Source organism: Corvus hawaiiensis, chromosome 4 (assembly GCF_020740725.1).
Source record: "Corvus hawaiiensis isolate bCorHaw1 chromosome 4, bCorHaw1.pri.cur, whole genome shotgun sequence".
In the NCBI taxonomy this organism is placed as follows: Eukaryota; Metazoa; Chordata; class Aves; order Passeriformes; family Corvidae; genus Corvus; species Corvus hawaiiensis.
In genome coordinates this window covers 67,731,118-67,749,409 of record NC_063216.1, presented here as the reverse complement: position 1 = coordinate 67,749,409, position 18,292 = coordinate 67,731,118, and the positions used below count along the sequence as shown (strand labels likewise).

The 18,292-nt window shown below is 36.0% G+C and overlaps 1 protein-coding gene across 1 annotated transcript in view; it reads right to left on the bottom strand.

Annotated features, from left to right (window-relative positions):
* The window catches only part of FBXL13 (F-box and leucine rich repeat protein 13), a 72,725-nt gene that overhangs the window by 19,855 nt on the left and 34,578 nt on the right, over positions 1-18,292 (bottom strand). Inside the window, 4 exon segments of the mRNA XM_048301890.1 lie at positions 9,596-9,715; positions 12,530-12,692; positions 12,847-12,964; positions 13,597-13,688. Of these exon segments, the coding sequence (XP_048157847.1) occupies positions 9,596-9,715; positions 12,530-12,692; positions 12,847-12,964; positions 13,597-13,688 (493 nt within the window).

Genomic DNA, 18,292 nt, shown 5'->3' with positions numbered 1-18,292 from the left:
TTTCTTTTTCTTTCTCTTTTTCTTTCTCTTTCTCTTTTTCTTTCTCTTTTTCTTTCTCTTTTTTTCTTTCTCTTTTTCTTTTTCTTTCTCTTTCTCTTTCTTTTTTTCTTTCTCTTTCTCTTTTTCTTTTTCTTTCTCTTTCTCTTTTTCTTTCTCTTTTTTCTTTTTCTTTCTCTTTTTTCTTTTTCATTTTCTTTTTCTTCTGAACAGAAAACTGTGTCTGTATAAATCACATTATTTTCTTGGATGGGAATGGGTAAGCACTTCAGGACTGTCACTTGAGAGTTCTGGGTTCTGATTTGCTCTGTGGAGTTCAGGCCAGTTAACTGTGATACTGGTAGACTACAGTTACTATCCCAGTTTTTAGAGTGAATAAACATCTACAGATCCTACTGACTTCAATTTCAGCACCTTTATAACTCAGATATTAGCTTTTTCATAAGCCCTGTAATCAGATAGTCTTGGAAAATAACAATGGAATTCCTGTGAAAGGTCACATAGATTTTTAAAATACACTTCTCTCCTTTGCACTCTGAAACTTTTTTTTACCTTTCAGCCTGAATCTTTTGCAAGCCTGAAAACCATCACTTCTAGGCCTACAAAAAGAAGGGGAAGTTAGGCCTTCTATTGAAGCCTTCTCTGGAAACATCTTGAAAAGAGATGCCTAAAATTGTGTTTCTTCACCTGACAGCCCCACGACATGAGGATCACAGGACAGTCTGCTCTACCAGAGCTTTAATGTCAGTCAGAATCTCTCCTATTCTGTCGTGTCCAGCCTCAAAACATGGGGAGATGCCTTAAATTTGTCACGGAGCTAGCTTCCAGGCCTGCTAATTTCAGCCTAAGGCCAGAGTAATTTGTCATTTACTGGAATACCAATTCTACCTCTACAGGGAAAAGAAGGAAATTCACATAGTAGATTGAATAAAAACCACTGATTACATGAAGCTTTTCAAAGAATTAGTCCTGAGGTAAACATATTAAGGACCACGTGGATAAATAAAATGTGTACACACACAGAGACACTAAAATGCATGTATTTATTATGCACAAATTTTATATATTTATCATTCTGAGAAAATCACCTCTGCGGAAACTATTGCCACTAACACACAGCTAATTTTTCCTTATGTAAAACAGGAACTTGCACAATAACATAGGGCTGATCACTGGAAAATATTCTTTTTGTTATGACAAAAGATTATGTGTTTCTGTGCAATTTTCACAAGTCTTACCTAAACAGACTGAAAGAAACTTATCAAATCTGAAATTTGTTTCATAGATTGTACTTCTAAATTTTTAATCTGTATCCTCACTCTGGTTTCCTTTTTCTTTTCGTCTCATGTACAGCTATATCAAGGCAGTGCTTCTTGGGCTTTGGGTCCTTGTTTTATTTTAAAAATATTAGAGTGTCAATGTTTGAACCTAGGATTGGTTAGAGTGGAAAATTCAGAATTTATATTAATTGGCTTCTCTACCCTTCCTATTCCAATCTTAGATTTATGGGCTGTTTTTCACCTATAATACAGAAACATTCTACACCCAGCAACTAAATGTTTTTTATCCATGTGCAAGAGAAACTCCACTCCTTCCAGAATTAGGCCTCAGATGTGATGGCTTAATCACTACATTCTCAGCTAGGGTATGTTACACAAGCCGAAGCCAAGATTTCAATGCCTGTTAGATATGTTTATCTTGTTTTTACTAGCATAGCTTGTCTACATATATATTTAAAATATCCTTCAAAGTTAGGTTCTGAATTTACTCTTAAGTCAACCCCTACATAGTTTTGCGAATAGCACTCAAATTATATTTGCAATCAAAAGAGTTGGAGCTGTTTGCTCTCTTCATCTCTGTATCCCTGGTTCCATGTCTATAGAGAAAATAACAGAAGAGGTTCTGAAGGTAAATGATGTTTGCAAAACATTTAGACACTATAAAAAATCAAATGCCATATGAAGAAAATGTAATTTTCTAACTTAACTGCACATCTTTCATTCTGTATAAATAGGCCTGAGGACACACAAAAACATCAATGAAAAGATCAAATACTAAATTGCTGCTCAATAAGTGAGCATTGTCTGAGTTATGAATGAACAAGGATCCTATTTTCAACATGTGGGGTCTCATAAGTGTTTACATACTGTTATAATGCCTGGGAACAGGCAACAGTATTACAATGGGATTACTCTGCAATTTTTCCATAAAATCATACCTTTAGATTCAGTTTACGAAAAAGGACTTGTCATTTTGTTTCGAATTACTCCATATCTCTTCTTCTTTCTCCTGCCTTCCCCAGATCCATGAAAACAGGGCTTCTGCAACTCCTACATGTGCTCCCTGCTGCTGCTTTCTTCCTCAAAAAGTTCAAATTCATTTGGCACACAAGGAAAGCAGAAACACTTCTTTTTGACAGTCTTTTTTTTAACTTCCTCTGTGCAATGAGACGCCTGAAATAGCTTCTTAGCCATAAGCATGGCACAATGCAGAAATGAATATTCTCCTCTGAGAGCAGCAACACTGGCACCACACAATGTTCCATGAGGTGCACAAGATGTACATACTTGGTCATTATTAAAAACATGGAACTTTACACAGAACATTCATGAAAGACAAGTCAGAATTATTCCTAAAGAAGCAAGTTGCCTGGCGTGTATATTGGACAACAAGATTCAATCCAGATGCAGCCCTTGTGGTACAACAACTGACTCATTTTTACAATATATGGCTATAAAATGATGGATGTTGAAGATTTATAGTGGAAAAAATGTAGAAGCTGAAGACTGGGATTATGTGATGGCATTGGCTGTACCTGCAGCCTTATGATCTGCAACTGTTTATGGGCACGAAACTGATACCATTAAAAATACATGATTTAATCATTTCTGTTATATATAGTTAGGAACGATTCTCAGTTACAAAAAAATAAGTGCTCTCATTTGGATATAAATTCCTAACAAGACGGATGGTTCTTTCTACTACTGTAAAGTTACCTACTAGTGTTTATTTCCCATACTGTTTGCTAAGACCAAATATCTGAAAAGTGCTGCCTTACCATTAAGGGCTTTATGGCTACAGCTATGGCACAAGACAACATTTGAAATGGTGCAGTCACACTCAAAACTGTATGAACAACACCCATATTCAAGACAATAAGGAGGTGAAAACTTTGAAAAATTTCCATTTCAGGAGTTCAAAAGGATCTAAAGATACTTTGTGATTTTACTGCTTGTACACCAGGAAACTGAACAATGTTCTGATACTAAATGCTCTAGTCTAAAGGAGAATTAATTGTTGATCTTGTAAAATTCTTTCTGATAATCACAGCAGAATATCTCTGTACTTCATATCAATAAAGTAAACTTTACTGGAAAACAAAGTTACCACTTTATTCCATATGGTTAATAAATTATTTAAAATTATGCAGTGAACAGCACTGCCTAATTGTAGGCAGAGAGAAAGTATCATCCTAAAAAAATAAGCACACGTAGATAGTGTCTGGAATCCAGATGTGGACACTGTAATGATAATGCTGGAAGAGTGTGGCTGGAGTTCAAATTTTGCAGATTCCTGAAATGTCACAAGCTGAATAGAAACAAAAAATGGAACAACAAAAGAGATTTCCAATCCTGGCTACTTATGAAAACATGGAGAGTTTGCATTTTTCTCAGCAGACGCAGTTATGTAGTGAGAGTTACTTTCAACAGCTTAGTGAAAATCTACAGATTTCAAATTTTTGTTGACCAGAGCACTCCTGTTAAAGACAATAAAATAGCTATGTGCATAAACCTAAAATGGGTTTATGCCAGAACTTGAATTCCTTACATCAAAGACTGATGGTCTGATAGGTATGATCTCAAGGAAATAATTTCTTCTTGTGTTTTTCTTTACTTAAAAGTGGCACCACTTTAGTGCACTTGCTAATGAAATAGTAAAGAATATAATAAAGACTTTTTTGCTACACAACAACTAATGCTGCTATGACTTCAAAATTAATTTATAATCATTTTATATGACTAAAGTGACATTGAATCACAGAACAACTATTTTTTATCAATGAAAATCAATTTTTCACCTACATTGAGGCATTTCATTTAAAATTACAGATTTAAGAAGGGAAAGAGTGAAGACTTGGAAGATAAGAAATATAATTTGGAATTGTGTATTACATAGAAAAACTATGAAACTTTCATGTTTCCAAAAAGAAACCTCTTGAAACAAGCTCTATACAGGAAGTTTAATCCATATGAAATTTTTAACTATTATTTTTGTATCTAACATAGATAAAAAGGAGTCAATTATCACTAATTTTATTAGACTTCCTGATATATAAGGTCAGGGATCCCCATCCAGGGTATTGACCTATTTCTAGAAAATTCCATCTTCTATACTAAACCTCCTGACATTTATGGAAGATATGGTTGGAGCTATCATATTGGAACTCCTGGAAACAGATGCTGGCAAAACAAATACCATGCAACACACAGACTAGGATGACCCACTCTCAGATCAACCACTCTCCAAAAACATATTTCCCCTTCAGTGTAAATAAATCATTCCTGTATCTTGGATGAATCTTCCATTGCTATGGAGAAAGGGAAGACTTTGGCCAGCATCTCTTCTATAACATATATATTATCATTTCCATTTTGAAAACAACTTAAAAAGAAACTTCTTAATCATCTGTAACAGCTGGTTTTTTCAAGTAACTTTTACATTTTTGTTCTTTTTCAGTTACTTATAAGGCAAACAGACATTTGCAGAACATCATTTATTATTTCACCATAGTTTCTGTAGGTGAGAAAATGAGTATTGACTGTACCAGTTGGTGAGAGTCTTCATTTGCTAGAGACAAAAGCCACCTGAGGCTATGACATACTAAAGAACAACTCTTCATTATTTATAGTCTCATGCTGAAAATCTCTGCCTTTCTACTGCAGATTGCAATGAGTGTACTGTCTCTCACTAACAATAACCATGTGCTAGGGTATTTCCAACTTCTTCTGAGATTTCTGTTCACATATCTCTTTGCAACCTTCAAGGTCAGCATCTGTAATGTATCTTTGTGTTCCAGAGATATACAGATATTGCTTCCTGTTCATACTCCAAACCAAACAGATTGACCCCAAAGTGACTCCAGTCCTGGAAGACAGCTCTTGAGAGGTGTCTTCCACCATCTATGTCTGAACCATTTACTATTAAATGACTCAGTTTATCCTCTAAAATGCACAGATTTCTGCACAGATTAGCCACAGTCAGGCACCAGTGTCATGGATTGAACACTAGAAGAGAAGAATGCAATTCCTCCCATGCAGATTCATTTTGTCATTAACAACACCTATGTGGCAGAACAAAGTTCAGATTCACATAGTAAAAACCTCCTGGAAAATGGGTAAGTTCTTACGCAAACATAGCTGTACTGTTTCTAATATCTGAGCTAATATAAAGGTGGGTCAGATCTGTTTTCAGGAGCTGTAGGGACTTTTTTCTCTTGCAGTGCAGAAATCCCCCTGTATAACGCATGCCATAACATTTAATTTCTATACCTAACACCATTTGTGCTTAGACCAGATCATAGTTTACAAACTACGATTGCCAATGTTTCTTGAGACAGTCCAGATGACAGGGATTACATTGCAACAAAGTATCCTGTAAAAATATCAAGCCCGATTTTCAGCATTGCTAAGCACTTTTAATTCCAGTTGATTTGCATTGGGACTCCAGGTGCTGGCACATCTGGCATTGATCACAATTACTCTGGTTTAGTATTTCCTATTTTTATGCAGCATTAAGTTTCTAAGTCTCCAGATTAAATTCTCTCTTTCTTCATTCTCCTAAGCAAACTGGAATTTGGAGCCCACTTTAATATACTTTAACTTTTTATTTTCTCTGTCTTGGGAATGTGTGGGATTTGTCATATCCTTTCCTTTGGAAATCAAAAGCAACTAATTCCTTTGCAGTCTGTAGCTGGTTGTATCGGTTAGACACAATGATATATTTTTCTTAACCTTTACAAGGCTATTCCTCAGTCCTACTGGCCTAATTTTCTAACAGACCAAAAAGCAAAGCCACGCTATGGATTCGATTCACTGCAGATTCAGAATCCCACTAAGAGTGCTAAAAAATTCCTCTAGATAATTATGGAAAGTCAAAATGCCCCTTTTGTTTGGGTGGGGTTTTTTCCCCCTATTTAGAAACTCATTATTGAAGTATTAGTAACCATTTATGTTGCAGCCTGGTCTTCAGGACCAGTCAGGATGTGAAGATCATTAACACATAAAAATGAAAATGGAGCTAAGTGTTTACATATTCATATAACCTCTACTGTGGAGTGCCCAGTGATTACAAAGCATCCTCAACTTTAAATAGTAACTACACACACAGCAGCAATTCAGCCCGAAGAGAGAATGGGGCCTTAGATTATTACAAGAGAAAATTTTGTGCATGACAGTCATTGCAGAAGAAAGTGCAGAAGCAGACAATATTTCTCTGAGTACTTTGTACATCCTTTTTATCATGGATTTCAAAAGTGTTTCAGGGTTCTTCCCATTTTTAAAGTATTTTACCTATTTTTTATGTTTCAGGCTATTTTTTTTTTCTTCCTCATTATTACACTGCATGTAACTCACTGCTGATATTAAGCTTTCCTGAGCCTTTGTCAGGGCATCTACTGGTTTTGTTGCTGGATGCTTTATGTAACTCAGGAGTCAACTAAGTTTCTTTTATTATTCTTTGCTATGTTTTTCTGTCTAAATCCTGCTTGATTGAAGACATTTTCTTCAAATATCCTGACACTTTTATACTTAATTACTTTTCTAATGTCCCAGGAATATGGGTGGTCCAGGCCATATGCATCAGCAGCTTGTGTTGGAATGAGGGAAGCTGGGCAGCTGCAGGCTCTCACACTCACTCGGAGCAAAGCTGCCAGAGCTTTTTCATGTAGACATTGAGGAAAATTCAAGACATTTTAACAAAAATATGGAGAGTGTGAGAATAAAACTTCTGACTAAAACTGCTTCTCTAACTCATGGAAGCAGTTCCAGTGACTGTGCTTTCATGAGACAGACAGATTTTGGTCGTAAGTGCTCATGTTACCATCTTGGTAATAGAAGCTCAGACCCCTTGCATATATTGTAAATAATTTTACAATATCTAAAATTTTTTGTAACATTATATCTGCATTCATGGGCACATGCACCATACTCAATTTAAAACCCTATAGTCCTTATTGCAAGGAATTTAGAGGAGTAAAATGTGAGGCAAAACAATGTGGGATGGAAGGGTAGCTAGGAAAAAAGGGAACTTTCTCAAAGATGTTAAACTTTTTTCAAAGAACTCAACATCTTTGTCATTGCATTGTTGCTTTTTTTTTAAAGAAATGTTGTCTTCAAGTTGCAAATCTTCTGATTTCTAAGATTCTTTTAAGTTTTTTATAATTTTAAGAAACTAATTTCTAGTACTTCAAGAATGACAAAACCAGATGTTCTTCCCACTATCAAAAAATGTTACTGAGACTTAAAAAGCGTGAGTTGTTTAAAAAAAATTTTTTTTGAATAAAGAAGGACATATTTTCTGGAATGCAAAAGGATGAATGCTAAAATAACAGAGTGAAAAAATTAATGTTTAAAATGTACTTGTGTGGGTTTTTAATTTAATGTTGTGTATTTTCTGAGAGTAAGAGCAATATAGTCAAAGGCCTAATGAGAAAAGTACAGAAACTTCATTATGTCACCAGTTTCTCATATGCTTGAAGTTCACTTCCTTTTCATTGCATATTTGATTTTGTTAATGAATGGTCTTATTTAGCAAGACACTTATCACACACACAACTTAAACATGACATGAATTATTTACCTTATTCCCTTATTCTAGCTAGTGTTCACAATTTTCCCTAGGCATGTTTTATTCATGCAAAATGCACAATGTTCTATGCAATATCAAAATATCTATGCAAAATCTGAACATATGCAATAATTACTGTTATTCAATTTACAATTTTCAGTTGAGTAGTAGACTCAGGATAAATATATAAACTTCTCCAAACATTAGACTTTTAATGAATTTTTTATTAGCACTATATTTTAATTACTGTTTGGGGGGGGGTGTCGATTTAGGATTTTTAAAATTAATTTCTTTAATATTTGTTCAATATATTTCACCCAAATGCAACAAATTCCCTGAATGAAAAACAGATTGCAAAAGGAACATTCACTTTTTGGGCATTGTTAGGAAGAGTACGAAGCAATAGAAGAGAAAGGCACCAACACTGGGGAAGAACTTCCATTTTGATTGTCAGTCATACCTGAGACACAAGTATATAAGAAAATATCACTCTACTGTATCTTTTCTCCCCTATCCTTCCTATAAGTATATATCATCCTTATTGCAATAAATTCTGCTCTGCTTTGATGGGCAGAATGATTCTGCTGTCATTTGAAAAAACAGAGAGGAAAATTCTCTTGTGTATTGCAAATTTAAGTTACACCTTCTGAGTTTTAAACACTAAACAGCAAGACAGGAAAAGCAAGAGAGATCCACTGCACAGACTGCTGGAAAGCACATGAGCCTTACAATATTTCTTTAATCAATACAGCATATGGGTGTTGATTACTGCACATGAAACATGGTGTTCTCTGTTGCATTTTTAAACCAATACTTAGAAAGTCTAAGTTGAAAGAGATCCTAGTATGACTTCCTCTATATGCTAATAAAATGTAAAATATGAAGTCAAAGCATACAAACAGTAGCTTGTTACAGAGCAGACTGATAGATTTTCTTTCATCAAGTAATGTTTTAAGACTAGGAAATGTATTTAATACATTTATTTTATATGTGCATGAATTTACATACTTAAATACAGCAAACAGCAAAACCCACAAGTTTTTTCCTAGTACCAGGAGTCAGAAATTGCAAAAATTAAAGTGGTCAATTTCTGAGCTAATTTATCTGTCTTGTGGGAGAGAGAAAACTGAAAGCCTTAGCAACACAGTATAAGCAAAAAAAGCTTGGCTTGTTGCCGAGGTCATGGGTTGTGCTATGTGAAAACTAGAGTAAGAAGCAGCACAGCATTTTAAAAGACTAGCTGTGGCAGGCAAAGAGAAAGAAAACATTTTTGTTGTAACATTGTGGGACTAAATTCAAGGCAGCATACATTTCATTCAGATGCAATTTTGTGATATTTTAAAGGAGCACATTAAGTGAAGTCTTCTTGGATTCCCCAACCCTGTTTATTTAGCTTAATTTTTTAATACACACTGGCCTACAAAAAAGATAAAGGCATTCTAATTTTTTTTCAATTTTTTTTTTTTTTTTTTTTTTTTACAAACTCTGTGTTAAAGCCAAATAATGAGGTTCTTGGTCAGAATTGTGTTTGGACAGTGACCGAGTGAATATTCTCTATGGAAAGTTTTCTCGACAAGGATTCTCTTAGATTTCTGTGTTCAGTGCAAAGAGTTTGTCCCAAAAGTAAAAGAAACAGCGTTCACAAGGCAGGATCTGCCAATTTTTAACTTGACTCCCCTCCATGTTTTTTTTTTTTGCTTTCCAGTTTCAGCAGTTTGACATATTGAAGATACCTTATTAGTAGTTCTTTCACAAGCAATTGTTTTCTAGACCACAGTGGAGAGCAGTGCCTCTGTTGGAGCTAACACTCAGCTCTCGTAGCTTAGCTCCTGAAAAACCTTGTACAAATGGCCTTACACATCCATCACTGACCCTAAAAGAGAAATATAGGCAATATTTATACTCACTACTTTTCCTACTCCATACAAGTCAATACACAATTTGTGTTCAGCAGCAAATGTTATAGCTAAGCAAAAATTAATGATGGTATTTTTAAAATAGACCTTTAAACCCCTAGAAGAGTCAGAATAATTAATAGCTCAATTAGAAAGATGCTGCTCCTTGGAATGGCTGAAAAACTGAAATTTCTGGAAAAAAGTCTGTTGGAGATTATGAGAACTTCCATTAGTTCCAGCACTCAGAAATGATCACCTTTCCAACAGTCAGAGGCTGGAAAACAAATCTAGAAAGAACCAGAACACGTTTAAACATTTCAGAGTAATAGTTGTACTAATATATCTTTTAATTTAAGGGACTGAAATAATTTTAAGAAAAAATGGTCTTCTAGCACAGCAGCAGCAAAAGTCATTGGTAGCATTTGTGTGCAGTAGCTGCTCTGTACCCTGCATGAAGAGTTAACGTGAGTCCTTCCTCAGTGAGTCTCACTCAATCAATTGCATGTCTTGCACATGGCTAACTTATACACAGAGGCTGTAAAAAATGAAGTAGATAGAAAAGCTTTCAGCCAAGTTGAGAGATTTGGAGACCTGACTACAGCTTGGGTGTTTCAATACAGTTCATATCTCTGGTATGTTTAACATTACTGTAAAACCAGCTTTTCAATGCATTCCCAGTATTTCTTTTGTGTTCCCTGATGAATAAAAAATTAATCCCAGAATTCTGTAGGACAGAATCATATTTTGGCTTGTACAGTTTGTTTCAGCACAGAGAATCACTGCAAATCCCAAAGTCCCAGCACTACTAATAAACTGATAACCTGAACAGGGCCTCATTGTCTGACCACAAGCTACAGAAGAAGCTAGAATTCATAAAGTCACCCTACAATAATTCAACCACTGTGGCAGTTTTGGTGTTATTTCACAGTGCAGTTGTTTTCCATTCAAGAGGACAGATACATTTAAGAAATGTAACTTCAGAATAACTAACTTCCATAAAGTCCATAAGGAATGCTGAGCCTGGCAATAAAGTAAACTGAATTTAAAAAGTATTTATTCTGTAACCACACTGAGCTTGAGGGCTGAAATGACCACATTATAACTTTTTAAATAATCAAGCCATAAATATACAGCTGATCAACTGTGTGAGAACACAGGCCATATGCTGCTTTATCAAACATGGGGTAACATTCTTCAACTAGAATAATATGCCAGGGGGGTGAGCCACTACATTGCCTGTATCCATTTTCAGACACGTTTTTACTCACATCTCCTAATTCTAATAATCATGATCTGATAATTTTCTTTCCTCAGTTTTCATATGTAGTCACTTCCTATAATCTAAGATTTCTGAATTGGTAGATTTGCAATCCCCATTCCCCCATCCCCCTGTACCACTGAGGGGAGGAGGCAGAGAATTCAGGGATGAAGCTGAGCCCAGGAAGAAAGGTGGGGTGAAGGTGTTTTAAGGTTGGTTTTATTTCTTATTACCCTAATCTGATCTGACTGGAAATAAATTAATTTCTTCCTCCAAGTCAGGTCTGGTTTGCCTGTGATGGTAACTGGGGACTGATCTCTCCCTGTCCTTATTTTGACTCACAAACCCTTGGCTGTGTTTTCTCTGTCTGTCCAGCTGAGGTGGTAGAGCAGCTTTGGTGGGTGCCTGGAGCCCAGGGTCAACCCACCACATGAGTCTAGATGTGTTAAAATCTGTAACTTTGCTAATGCTGAAACATTTGAAAGTGTCTGGAAAAGCAATAAAATAAGTGCAGAGCTCTACAATACCTATACTAGTGCTTAAAAAGCTTTGTTAGGATAATTCAGCCATTCTTTAGCAGTAGAAGCAGTAGACACGTGCAAACACATTCACAGCCCATGATTTGGCTGACAGACTGGAAAACCCAGCCTGATAAATGTTAAACCAGAAAATGCAGGCAGCTGTCCCACCTACTCAGCTAAACTACCAACATGGTATTGCTCCAGCACTTTTCAGTGCTCCTTCAGGCAGTATTACCAGATTTTTATACATCAACAGGCACAAAAAGTGTTTTTGTTACACTTTAAAGCAGAATCCCTAAAACTTCTCATGGTGTCAGAAACTTTAGGATCAACAGCAAATCCAGCTTCTTTGTATTATTTAATAGGTCTGCTAATCCTGAAATGTTTGTAGGCTTTGCCTTCTCTGTTCTCTCTCATCCTTGATTCCATCACTGTGCCACAAAACAGGGATCAAATGTGCAGCTTTGAAACTACTTTCATTTGTCTTTGTTTCTACTTATACATAACACACCTTAAGTGGAAAACAAGGTTTTACATAAAATATATTCTTCCTCATAACATACATTACAATGTTTTCTTGGTAATTGTAAAATTTGGCAGTTTTATTTATATCTTAGTATTAGACATTTATAAAGTATTACTTCAATATTTACAAAATTAAATAATATCCAAGTTTCAAGAGAATTGTGACAATGGAATTGTCTTCAGTTATCATATTCTTCTTCTTCATAGTCACATTCCAGCACTATAATATGCCATGGCTATTAAGTGATACTACATCTACAGCTAATTTTTTTGCTTGGAGTAATAATGAACAGATTTTTAAAAACATGATACAGGAACAAAAAACTGTATGTATAAAATATTTTTCAAAATATTAAGATAGCTACACTTACATTATAAGAATTTCCTTTTTAAAAATGAAAGATGTGTTAACAGAACTTACTAAAAGTATAATTAACTTTACTACAATCCCTTGGCAATGGTTACAGAAATCTGATGTGATCTAGTACCTTGTGCAGTCTGCCATATTCAGTACAAGGATATGCTTCAATGATGAAGTCATCTTAAGACCAGGTTCTCTAATCTTCTGGCAATCAGCTACATGAATGTGCCTGATGTATGGGCAGCAGTTACTCATCAACTTGAAACTTAGATCAGTAATTTGGTTATTCTCTGTTGAAATATTTAAGGTTCAAGTTGCACATCTGACATACATTAAGGGCATGATCCAAATACCCACTGAAATCAGCTGAAAGATTTATTCCAAATTATCTGAATGAATTTAAAAAATACATTATACTAACAATTATTTGATCATTATAGTAACCTTCAATGCTGACCTTCAAAAGTTTACATTCAGCAAGGGTTTTCAAAGATGTGCCTGAAAATTTTGGAGAGTCAAGCAAGACAACAGACATTATCTGTTGGCATTTCTCAACCTGAGCCTTTGAAGAGAAAAGGTGAAATAAAACATTCATATCCTTATGCTGTCAAGTAAAATATAATCACCATATGTTCTCCATATAAGACCAAAATATGGTCAAATTTCAAACAAATAGTTATAATCCATTTAACAGTAATTTCCAGCGAGCAAGCGGCACATAAACCACTGAAATTCTCCATATAATTATTATGCTTGGGAGCAAAAGGAAAAGGAAGAAGTACCTGGAGACATGAATTATGGCAGACACCTGAGACAGTGATCTAGTTAACAATCTCTTTTGCAGAAGCCTGGAAGGGTTTTTTTGATGGGCAAAATCAGTAGCAGAATGCTGTTCCCATATATTACATTTGTTCTAAAACTGAAAAAAATGAAATGCTCTCATTTATAAACTGGAAGATCATAATTCAGATATACCAATGAAAAAGGAAGACAAGACAACCAAAATTTTATGAAAGTGACCGCAAGTGAGAAAGACTTACAAGCATAATTAGATAATAGTTGAAAAAAAATTGCTTTGGGGAGAACTTTTCCTCTTAAATTGATTCTTACTTCTTTAAAGTAATTTGAGAGGATAGCTCAGTTCCAACACCAGAAAGTCTCTCAAAAAATACAGGTTTATTTTCAGTTTCTAACTTAAATACATCTGTCTGTAAGAGTTAACATTCTGCTGATTAGCAAATCTTGAATCAAATTGCAGCCATTGGCAGTATTTCTGAAGACATCAGCTCAAATTTACACAAGAAATTAAATATTTATGTCTTAGTAAGCCTAACAAAAACAATACAGGGAAAGTTTGACATCTTTTCAATACTATAACATCTTGTCATGCCTAGATGCTCACTAAAACAAGAAATGCATTAATCTCGCTAAAAGAAGAACAGATCCATGAGGTATACATATTATTCTGAAATTTGAACAGCATAATCCAAAGGATCTGTTAAAAAAATGTGTCCTCTAGCCAAGCAAGAGTCAGGTTCAACATTTTCTACAGCTGACACCATTTATGGAAGTAGCAATGAATATTACTGTCTTATTATTCTACCTTTGTTTTCCCAGCCTTATGATTTATTCACCTATGGTAGATGCTGAAATTCAGTTTGAAGCAAGCTCTGAATGTAATAAACTATCTTCATTGTTTCTTTCCAGGTCCACAGTAAAATATGTGTTAAATTCAGAGGGGGTACAAGGAAAGGTCCTCTGCAATCACAATAATATCAAACTCTTCTACAGAATCCTGCATGCAGGACCACAACAACTATGCATACTCTAACAGTGCAACATTCAGTGAAATTACAAATGGACAGATGGATCTGTCAATTCAGTTTATTGCTTTTATCATTCCTCTGAGACAATTCTTTAACTGCTTAAATTCAAAAGATGTCAGTTAGGCATACAAAGTGTTTCTTTTGACATATAAATGCTTTGTAAATGACAGTTTCTTTTTAGCTTCTACAGAAAACATAGATGTGAACCATTCCTCCCCATGAAGTAGTCCCCCCAATATTTGCATGTAGAGAGCTCACTGTTTTCTAGGGTTTTGAAATTGTGTAATAAAACAGTTGATGGTTGAACTTGGTGATCTTAGAGGTCTTTTCCAACCATAATGATTACATGATTCCACACCAGCCGTGCAGCTCAGACCACAGCCCCAGGAATTCATTTGCAAAACATCCACAGAAAGTAGTCTGGCATGTCCTCCTGGGTACCAAATAAGGCCTATGGAGAGAAGAATCCAAAGAAGGAAACTTGTATTATAAATATAGTGGTAGGGATTCTTGCTGTGCCCCACCTCTCCAGCTGCTGCAGAAGCCGGATGTGCTTAGCTACCTTTCCTGAGGGGAGCAGCTGTGTAAGGCACAGGCTTTGTTGTCTGACAGTGGACACCACTAGCAGATAGGAGATCATCCCAGAAAAACTAGCCAGAAACTGAGCAGCAGCTAATCGCCCATCACACCTCAGTATGGTAACAATGAACCAGGAAAGGCTCCCAGTTCTTGCACTTCCAGCATTTGTAGCATACCTGAGTGGTCCCCACTACTACTTATCAGTGGAAACTAGAATCAAGCCTGCTTTACTTCCATCTTACACTGAGTGAGGAGATTCACACCTTGGGTTTCCGGCTCTTCTTTCTGCAAATTTAACGTTTGGATTCCTTCTGCACATGAAGTTTTTTTAATGGAGTAACTGACTTTAAGTTATAATCAAGGCAGACTGTCTATTCTTTTCTGGCATAATGCCTCATCTTTTAACTTATGCCCAGGTTGGCTTGCTCTTTATTTTCAGGCTGAAGTGGCCTTTTAAACAGATTCTTGGTCAATTGTTTTAAATATTTTTATGTTAAATGTCTTTTCTCTCATTCTCAGGAGACTGTGGCCCTCTTTGCACATTTTCCCTCGTGCAGAGGGATGCCAGCACTAGAAGGGAACTGGCTTCGTGTCTGTCAAATGTGTTCTTAAAGTGTTTGTGCAGATCTCACAGACAGACAGACAGAATATGGTGTGGCTGATGACACCCACTGGCACTTTTAGCACTATGGATGCAAATAATCTGGTGTGTTTTGAGTTCAGGACAAGTGTAGCATATTTGTTTTTTCTACGGTGCATCTGTAACAGCCTGCAAAATGAATGAAAACCCTACCATCAAAATAAATGGAGGAAATATTTTACTGGTAATGCATGGTGATATAAATCCCATCAAGTCCCATCCCTCTGACAGCTAGCTGTGTTCAAGGTGGGGTCTGATATAGTGCAGCTGTGTTACCCTGGATCAGGCTCCTCCAGGAACAGCTATACTCTAAGAAACAGATGAAGAAAAAAGAGCAGAATCTTGTGAGGTTGCAGGGGAGGCTGCAGAGAGGGATTGCACAGAAAGAACCATCTCGTAATCACAAGATGGTCAGAGCATGTAGAGCCTATTGGTGCATTCTAGGCTGTCACACCACCTCCAACTGAGACGTGTCTGTTGGACAAAAGGACACTGTGACTTTGGGAATGTGATTGATGTGGATAACACATCAGTGAGGATCTGCAGATAGTACTGCAGACCTCATCATCAGCATGGATAGGTTGAATTTGTCCACCCCAAATGATTGCAAAACAAGCAGGTGCAGCGTAGGGCTACTATGGCAAAGGCAATCAATCATCTTTTCTACTGGTAGTGATCACCAGAAGATAAAATGTCAGTGGGGAAAGATGTGTGCTAGTTCTCAGGACAGAACATGAAATTCAGTTGTCCAGATTGTAGTTTTGTACTCCATACCATATTGGTATATGCAATGTGGGATAAAATACTCCTGTCGTTGTTTCCTCAGCCCAAAATCTTCAGTACATATGAAAGGGAGCAGCTTAATGGTGAATATCACATAAGCAGCTGCCCAAGGGAGGTATTGGGAAATCTATACTTTCTGCTGGTCAAGAAGCACCAATTGTTTTAGCACGGCATGACCAAGTCATTCAAGCAAGAGTTTACCTAACCCTGCAACAGGCCTCTTGCTTGTCGGCTCTCAAGCAGCACAGCAACAGAAAAATTATGAATCCTGGGATCTCTGTATAGCAAAGAGCAACAAAGATCCCAAGGTGTGTCTGAATCACCTCTGGAGACCTCTCCCACTCTCTAATTGCTATATAGATATATTAAGTTAATTTTCTAGGCACTATCTTATCTTAGATGCCTAAAATAAAGTGAAATTCTCATTCTCCAAAGGAGAGATTGTAGGTAGCAGGTAATCAGATCAAACTCAGCAATCCTGACAGAAATAGCATCCCCTTTGCTGGAATTCAGTATGGAGTGTATAATGTTAAGTGCAGTCTAAAAGACTTTTAATCTCTATCTGGAAAAACACTGTTTGCTTAACACAGACATTTGATACCACAAATAGCAGAAATCTAGTGTTTTCCTCCATGCAAGCCAAACCAAATTATACTGAAGCAGTTAATACCCCTGCACAGATTGTTTCTAATTTCTTTTTCACTTGTACTGGTTTTTGACTTAAAACTGGATAATAGATCTCAGGCATGAGGATGAGAAAGTTCCAGTGTGAAATATGCATTCAGACACAATTAAATAAAATTAATCAACATTTAGATCTTACTGCAATCATATGTATTTCCCTTATTTTCCTTCATCTAGAACAGTAAAATCTTAAATTTCTTTTCTAAGGCCCCTATAGATTCTCTATGAAACTTCAGGCACTCTTGAAGATAAGGTATAGAAATATGAAATTTAATGTACACTTTAGTAAAACAATTGCTTTCTCAACTCAGTTGGAATTTCAGTGTTTAATAGAATGCCTGAAGAGTGAACAGCTTGGCCTGAGAATCAATGTTAGGATACATATGGAGTTTAATACTGTATTCTTGGCCCCAGAGAAGTAAAATCCCACTTAAACCTCATCTTTCAAACCAGTTGTGAGGGAGAATATTTTGAAGGTTATTGCATCTTAGGTCCTACAAAATTCTGCAAAACAGACTTTTCCTGCATGATGCAGTAAAATCATTCTATAAATGTCTTACTTTTCTTGCATATATAGATCACAAGTGAATGCAAAAATAAATTATAAATGTAAATAAAATAAGGTAAACAGTTAAATAAAATTCCTTGTCTGCGGGATTTTTCAGTCTAATATATAAATGACTGACATGGGTTTTTTTCTTGATTGCATAACAGTATACTATGATCTGAAATGAAAGTACAACAAAACAAACATGGAGCAAACCACAGATAAAGATTTGTCCCCATAGATTTAGAAAATAATTGCAGCGAAATTATGAAATGCTTATAAGAATATCAAAGTTCATTTAGTTTAATCTTTCTATAGTTTCTTATTTCCAAAGAATATGAATTTTTATTCAGGGTTTTTTTGCTACACATACACTACTTTACAATTCTGTCTTTCTCCCAGAACCGACTGGATTTGTGGAATCCACCCTGCAAGGGAGAACACCGTCTGCAGCACAGAAGGGATTTTGAAGAAACACTTTTGTGATTCCAGTATTGGGAATACACTTTGAGGGTAAAAATTTGAAAATCAACATTCAGAATTGAGGAAGTACTCTCTGGGGCACATGGTGATGCCTTGAAATGGCTACCTGACAACAGAGGCTACATATGATTAAGAGAATAAAGAGGGTATTTATTTGAAGGGCCTTCAAAGGTGCACCTTGGGAGTCAAAGGCCTCTGAGGGGCTCCACTCAAGATGGACCCTGGGTCATGGGTTTTTCACACTTTTATAAATTTGGTTCATTTGCATATCAGGGTTAATTCTCCAATTATAATTTCAAGTAATGATGTAATTACCCCAAATTTGCTCCCTCTGTCCAGAGGCTCAGT